General features: G+C 38.8%; 1 protein-coding gene across 2 annotated transcripts in view; it reads right to left on the bottom strand.

Moving 5' to 3' along the window:
• Positions 1–8,412, bottom strand: part of LOC144448726 (doublecortin domain-containing protein 1-like) — a 138,534-nt gene that overhangs the window by 11,936 nt on the left and 118,186 nt on the right. For both annotated transcript variants that reach the window (XM_078139033.1, XM_078139034.1), the window contains 3 exons: positions 3,633–3,803; positions 962–1,063; positions 158–294 (listed from right to left, as the gene is read on the bottom strand). In XM_078139033.1, coding sequence (XP_077995159.1) covers positions 158–294; positions 962–1,063; positions 3,633–3,803 — 410 coding nt within the window. The remainder of the gene's footprint in view (positions 1–157; positions 295–961; positions 1,064–3,632; positions 3,804–8,412) is intronic.

Genomic DNA, 8,412 nt, shown 5'->3' with positions numbered 1-8,412 from the left:
ATGCATTGTATCGCAATAACTACACATGAGCATTCTATATACTATGCTCCATATGGAGGGCGCTATCTACAATATCATCATGAGGCAGCCCAGGCAGCTGGTCATAAATGATTCTACACTGCGTGAGCTTATGGGTTTTGCCTAGTTATGATATTACCTCTAACATTTCCACTTGTGCCACCTTTTTTAATTCCTGGTAGGTTGGCTGTGTCCATCCACCTTCCACTAATACAGGGTTGTCTGTGTTCATGGTTGGAACTAACTCTGCATGATCCATTCCATGTGTACGACGTCCTAACAAATACAATTTATCAGCTAAATTATGGACATCAAAACAAATATACTTTATAATATATAGATATATCAATATATAGATACCGGTATTAGCTCTCTGAAAACAAGTCTCTATAAAACACATATATCCCTCACATATTCAACTTTTTTGGTTAATTTTTGACTCAAAAGTTGTAAAGTTCAGATCAAATATACTGAACATAAATAGAAAGGTCATATCTGACATTATAATTACAGATACTTGAAAAGAGTGTCTGAGTCTCAATGTATAAATGGTGTATTTATAGTAACACATGATATAAGCATGAATGTGATGTCATGTAATTTGTTGTGTCTCTTGTTCTGTAAATGTGATGTCATGTATTGTTGTGTCTCTTGTTCTGTAAATGTGATGTCATGTATTGTGGTGTCTATTGTTCTGTAAATGTGATGTCATGTATTGTTGTGTCTCTTGTTCTGTAAATGTGATGTCATGTATTGTTGTGTCTCTTGTTCTGTAAATGTGATGTCATGTATTGTTGTGTCTCTTGTTCTGTAAATGTGATGTCATGTATTGTTGTGTCTCTTGTTCTGTAAATGTGATGTCATGTATTGTTGTGTCTCTTGTTCTGTAAATGTGATGTGATAAAAATCACAAAACACATCACTAGAATACATAAAGATTTACCTTGCATTTGTCTGAGTACATGTTTTTCTTTGTCCAGTTCAACACTAACTCCTGATCTTTCCTCTCTGTGTTGGGAAGTTACAGCTCTCAGTTTATCAACAGCTGATGTTAGCAAGAAAAACAAACAAATAATTGATTCATTTACATAGTTACTGAATTTGTGCCTAACTTTAAAGGTGATTCAAAATGCTCACATTCACTATCGCTAATTTGCTAGACGACATGTTTGTGAAATGCATTCTGGTTTTAAAACTTTTCAAAAGCGTCTGCAAACACCTTAAAATGACCCTTTTTCAGTCACTTCCCTTCGGATTTACTTCGGGAGTTTTCGGGTATTTCCGGTCCCACCTAGACCACGGGATTTTATGACGTCATAAAGAGACATGGATAGCACGTAGCCTATGGCGAGCGTAGTCACTAGGTGAACAAAACTCAACAGCATTGTGAAAAAATACATTGCTAGTGGTTGTAACAGACATCAGTAAACAAAAACTACACTCTACATGTCTTATTAACCAACATTTACCGATATTTACTCACACTTTCTGACTAATTGGCAGTGTCTGTGGGTATAAATGCTAAAATATGATCTCCCCATATTATGGCAAAATAAATCAAAAACGGCTAGACTAGATATATATAAACACTTGTAATGTCGCGTGTTTCACATTCATTGACTTTTATTTATCTGATTTTTTATTATTTGCCGACAAGAAGCATTACGATACCGTGGTGACGTTTGACGGCATCCCCGGGCCAAGGACGGCATATTTTAGCCCAATCGTACTCGCGTCGCCTTTTGAACAGTGCATTTAACAACAAAGTAAACATATTTCATCTCGAATAAATATACATGTACTAGCTATTAGAATACCAATGGGAAACTTCAAGAAGGCGTATCGGGACATGTGCCACAATATATTTGTTGGTCCCATAATACACTAATTGATTCGATTTGCTCCGAGCATATGGAAGTACGCTCCGAGTCATTGCATCATGTACATGTAAATGGAACTGTGACCGACCTAATTTTGTTGTCCATATATAAAATGAGACCGACCTGCAAATTTTTCACAGTTTTCGTTGTGGTCTTGTATTGTCACATGTTTGGCTTGTGAACACAAGTTTACATCTATTATTGTCTAGGGCGTAATACTCTAGTCCGAGTCTGAAACCCATATAAAACCTAAGAAACTCGCATTTGGATCGGACAGAACAGAAGTAGGTCTCATCGACTTGTTGGGGACTCGAATTATTGCTTGTTTTTATCACGGTATACAGGTGATTATTATATATCGGTAGAGGGGTAGTGTTGTCAAGTTTTGTGCAGTCACCGCGGCCGCGGCAGTAAGCTCATACTAGGCCGCCGATCAAAGCTGAAGCAGTGTATGTACAATGTACGTATGAAATCGGGAGAGCACAGCGCACATTCGTGTCGGGTTAAATTTATCCACGTGTTGATGTAATCCATATTTATCAATCAGATATATTGTAAAATTCTTCAAGTCGTACAGAAATAACGTCTCTAACTTCAAAACAAACCCTGAGAAACGGGACCGGACGTGGCTAGCCAAGTATCTAGTTGCAGGCTTTCTTTCATAACCATGTGCTGGGGTCACGACCTTGATTGCCGACGTCAATATTGTCCAATCGTATTTGATATCATGAACACATCGCGATATTTGATTTGTTGGTTTCCTAAACTGTACACTTCGAATACCATGATTCGTTACAGAATTCTTCTAATGAATATTAAATAGGCATGTTGCATTGTTGCATTAAATTAAGTGATGTCGCAACAAGGGAAACCATACAAGTTTTCTTCCAGACGAGTTGCTGAAGTCATGTAAATGACAACACTAAACTCACGAAATTTCCTCAATTCTTTACAATTTTATTGCTGATGATATGGCAATCTAATAGCTAGTATATTTATTCAAGATAAATATGTTTACTTTGTTGCTAAATGCGCCGTTCAAAAGGCGACATCAGTGAGTATAGTCGAGTATAGTGGGCTATAATATGCTGTCGACGCCATGCCTGTCGAAGATATTGTAATGCTTCTCCTCGGCAAATAATAAAAAAAATCAGATAAATAAATTGAAACACGCGAGCGACATTACAAGTGTACAACTGTAGTCTAGCCGTTTTGATTTATTTTGCCATAATATGGGGAGATCATATTTTAGCATTTATACCCACAGACACTACCAATTAGTCAGAAAGTGTGAGTAAATATCGGTAAATGTTGGTTAATAAGACATGTAGAGTGTAGTTTTTGTTTACTGATGTCTGTTACAACCACTAGCAATGTATTTTTTCACAATGCTGTTGAGTTTTGTTCACCTAGTGACTACGCTCGCCATAGGCTACGTGCTATCCATGTCTCTTTATGACGTCATAAAATCCCGTGGTCTAGGTGGGACCGGAAATACCCGAAAACTCTCGAAGTAAATCCGAAGGGAAGTGACTGAAAAAGGGTCATTTTAAGGTGTTTGCAGACGCTTTTGAAAAGTTTTAAAACCAGAATGCATTTCACAAACATGTCGTCTAGCAAATTAGCGATAGTGAATGTGAGCATTTTGAATCACCTTTAAAGGCTTTGATAAACAATAAAAGTATATCAGATAGATAAATGTTTACAAGGTAAATTGTTAAGAGTGTGACTTACTTTGTGGTTTGACAAATGGTTCTCCACTTGATATCCATACTTCAATTGGTACTCTAAGTACAGAGTGCAAACTCACTTCTTTCTTTACATCTGAAGAACTACCAAAACTACCACGTCGTTGCAAATGTCCACTCTGTGGCCTGGCTGCCTTGGATCCTTTCTCTGCTTTCTCTGTTGTAATTTGGAAAAAATAAAAAGTCTATTATTAACTATAATTAGATCAAATAAAAACTGACAGGTTATAACTACATTGTACCACTGCACATTGAGTACAGGACACTGACATTGTACAAGGGCTGTACAGTGTAGAACCATACACTGACATTGTACAAGGGCTGTACAGTGTAGAACCATACACTGACATTGTACAAGGGCTGTACAGTGTAGAACCATACACTGACATTGTACAAGGGCTGTAAAGTGTAGAACCATACATTGACATTGTACAAGGGCTGTACAGTGTAGAACCATACACTGACATTGTACAAGGGCTGTAAAGTGTAGAACCATACATTGACATTGTACAAGGGCTGTACAGTGTAGAACCATACACTGACATTGTACAAGGGCTGTACAGTGTAGAACCATACACTGACATTGTACAAGGGCTGTACAGTGTAGAACCATACACTGACATTGTACAATGGGCTGTACAGTATAGAACCATACACTGACATTGTACAAGGGCTGTACAGTGTAGAACCATACACTGACATTGTACAAGGACTGTACAGTGTAGAACCATACACTGACATTGTACAAGGGCTGTACAGTGTAGAACCATACACTAACATTGTACAAGGGCTGTACAGTGTAGAACCATACACTGACATTGTACAACGGGCTGTACAGTGTAGAACCATACACTGACATTGTACAAGGGCTGTATAGTGTAGAACCATACACTGACATTGTACAACGGGCTGTACAGTGTAGAACCATACACTGACATTGTACAACGGGCTGTACAGTGTAGAACCATACACTGACATTGTACAAGGGCTGTACAGTGTAGAACCATACACTGACATTGTACAAGGGCTGTACAGTGTAGAACCATACACTGACATTGTACAAGGGCTGTATAGTGTAGAGCCATACACTGACATTGTACAAGGGCTGTACAGTGTAGAGCCATACACTGACATTGTACAACGGGCTGTACAGTGTAGAACCATACACTGACATTGTACAAGGACTGTACAGTGTAGAACCATACACTGACATTGTACAAGGGCTGTACAGTGTAGAACCATACACTGACATTGTACAAGGGCTGTACAGTGTAGAACCATACACTGACATTGTACAAGGGCTGTACAGTGTAGAACCATACACTGACATTGTACAACGGGCTGTACAGTGTAGAACCATACACTGACATTGTACAAGGGCTGTACAGTGTAGAACCATACACTGACATTGTACAAGGGCTGTACAGTGTAGAACCATACACTGACATTGTACAAGGACTGTACAGTGTAGAACCATACACTGACATTGTACAAGGGCTGTACAGTGTAGAACCATACACTGACATTGTACAACGGGCTGTACAGTGTAGAACCATACACTGACATTGTACAAGGGCTGTACAGTGTAGAACCATACACTGACATTGTACAAGGGCTGTACAGTGTAGAGCCATACACTGACATTGTACAAGGGCTGTACAGTGTAGAACCATACACTGACATTGTACAAGGGCTGTACAGTGTAGAGCCATACACTGACATTGTACAAGGGCTGTACAGTGTAGAGCCATACACTGACATTGTACAAGGGCTGTACAGTGTAGAGCCATACACTGACATTGTACAAGGGCTGTACAGTGTAGAACCATACACTGACATTGTACAAGGGCTGTACAGTGTAGAACCATACACTGACATTGTACAAGGGCTGTACAGTGTAGAGCCATACACTGACATTGTACAAGGGCTGTACAGTGTAGAGCCATACACTGACATTGTACAAGGGCTGTACAGTGTAGAGCCATACACTGACATTGTACAAGGACTGTACAGTGTAGAACCATACACTGACATTGTACAAGGGCTGTACAGTGTAGAACCATACACTGACATTGTACAAGGGCTGTACAGTGTAGAACCATACACTGACATTGTACAAGGGCTGTACAGTGTAGAACCATACACTGACATTGTACAAGGGCTGTACAGTGTAGAACCATACACTGACATTGTACAAGGGCTGTACAGTGTAGAACCATACACTGACATTGTACAAGGGCTGTACAGTGTAGAACCATACACTGACATTGTACAAGGACTGTACAGTGTAGAACCATACACTGACATTGTACAAGGGCTGTACAGTGTAGAACCATACACTGACATTGTACAAGGGCTGTACAGTGTAGAACCATACACTGACATTGTACAAGGACTGTACAGTGTAGAACCATACACTGACATTGTACAAGGACTGTACAGTGTAGAACCATACACTGACATTGTACAAGGGCTGTACAGTGTAGAACCATACACTGACATTACAATACACTAGAGTCATACTCTAGAGCAACTTTTTGGATGTCGCCCAATCATCTAAGTTTTTATCTATGCAATATATTCTGTCATCTGGCTGTTGCTTTGAACTATGTCTACCTTTTTCCATTACATTACTGTAAATTCAAAACAACTTTAGATTCTGAAGAGTATCTTGAATAATTACTAATTGTAAAGGGTCACTGTGTTGAAATTAAAGGGCTTGCATATGAAAAGAGAAAATGGGAAAATTATAATGATGATTGTACATGTCTTTGTTGTGGAAAAGCTGATGAGACACTTGAACACTTTCTTTTTACATGTGAAAGCCATTCTACACAACGGCAGATCGTAATGAAAGGAACAGAAGAACTATTACTCAACAATAAGGAGAATTGAACTTATATCAAGATTTTAAACAAGGGAAAGAACTATGTTTATTTTTAGGAGATAATACAAGACAGTACAATAGATACACTTATCAAACAAGTCATTGAAAATGACATAGTCCCCGCTATGATTGGGTTTTAAGGAACTGGCAGTTTATGTTGTCATTTTCAAACCAGGTTAATGTTGTTTGGCCTCATATGGTTGTTTTTGATATCACTTCTCTGTTCAAGCATGTCTGAGTTATGGCTTTGGACATGAAAACTGCGCCAACAAAATGGCTGCCAGGCAGCCATATTGGATTGTATCATGATGAAAATGGATATGCACATGTATGTCATAGAACACTGTGCTAATACCAACTCTGAATGAGATCTGTTCAAGCATGTCTGAGTTATGGCTTTGGACATGGCAAATTCGCAAACAAAATGGCTGCCAGGCAGCCATATCAGATTGTATCACGACGAAAATGGATATGCACATGTATGTCATAGAACACTGTCCTAATACAAACTTTGAATGAGATCTGCTAAGCATGTCTGAGTTATGGCTTTGGACAGGGAAAATTTGCAAACAAAATGGCTGCTAGGCGGCCATATTGGATCGTATCATAAATCAAATTGACATGCATATGTATGCCATAGCATGTTGCCCCTGTACCAAGTTTGAAAAAAATCGGTCCAGGCATCTCCAAGAAACGGCTGCGAAGGGACGAACGAATGGACGGATGGACGGACAGACGGAACCCAATCCATAAGTCCCCGTCCGGACAACTAACAATACCTTACTGACACAATAGATACACTTATCAAACAATACGTTACTGACACAATAGATACACTTATCAAACAATACCTTACTGATACAATTGATACACTTATCAAACAATACCTTACTGATACAATTGATACACTTATCAAACAATACCTTACTGATACAATAGATACACTTATCAAACAATACCTTACTGACACAATAGATACACTTATCAAACAATACCTTACTGATACAATTGATACACTTATCAAACAATACCTTACTGACACAATAGATACACTTATCAAACAAGCCATTGAGAATGACATAGTCCCCGCTATGATTGGGTTTTAAGGAATTAGCACTACTCTGATCACGCAACAACACTTGTGAACCTAAATCAAACAGACTTAGATATGTTGTGTCTGCTTGTCGGACATGGAACATGCCTACAACAATAAAGGATTGGTCGGGTATGGGGGATCATATCAATATGAAAATGGATATGCAAATGTATGTCATAGAACACTGTCCTAATACCAACTCTGAATGAGATCTGTTCAAGCATGTCTGAGTTATGGCTTTGGACATGGAAAATTCACAAACAAAATGGCTGCCAGGCAGCCATATTGGATCGTATCATGACGAAAATGGATATGCACATGTATGTCATAGAACACTGTCCTAATACCAACTTCGAATGAGATCTGTTCAAGCATGTCTGAGTTATGGCTTTGGACATGGAAAATTTGCAAACAAAATGGCTGCCAGGCAGCCATATTGGATCGTATCACAATGAAAATGGATATGCACATGTATGTCATAGAACACTGTCCTAATACCAACTTTGAATGAGATCTGTTCAAGCATGTCTGAGTTATGGCTTTGGACATGGAAAATTTGCAAACAAAATGGCTGCCAGGCAGCCATATTGGATTGTATCACAATGAAAATGGATATGCACATGTATGTCATAGAACACTGTCCTAATACCAACTTTGAATGAGATCTGTTCAAGCATGTCTAAGTTATGGCTTTGGACATGAAAATTCACAAACAAAATGGCTGCCAGGCGGCCATATTGGATCGTATCATGACAACAATGAATATGCACATATATGCCATAG

This window comes from Glandiceps talaboti, chromosome 17 (assembly GCF_964340395.1).
Source record: "Glandiceps talaboti chromosome 17, keGlaTala1.1, whole genome shotgun sequence".
Lineage (NCBI taxonomy): Eukaryota > Metazoa > Hemichordata > Enteropneusta > Spengelidae > Glandiceps > Glandiceps talaboti.
The sequence above is the reverse complement of the archived record's forward strand: the minus strand, read 5'-3'. Positions and strand labels throughout refer to the sequence as shown.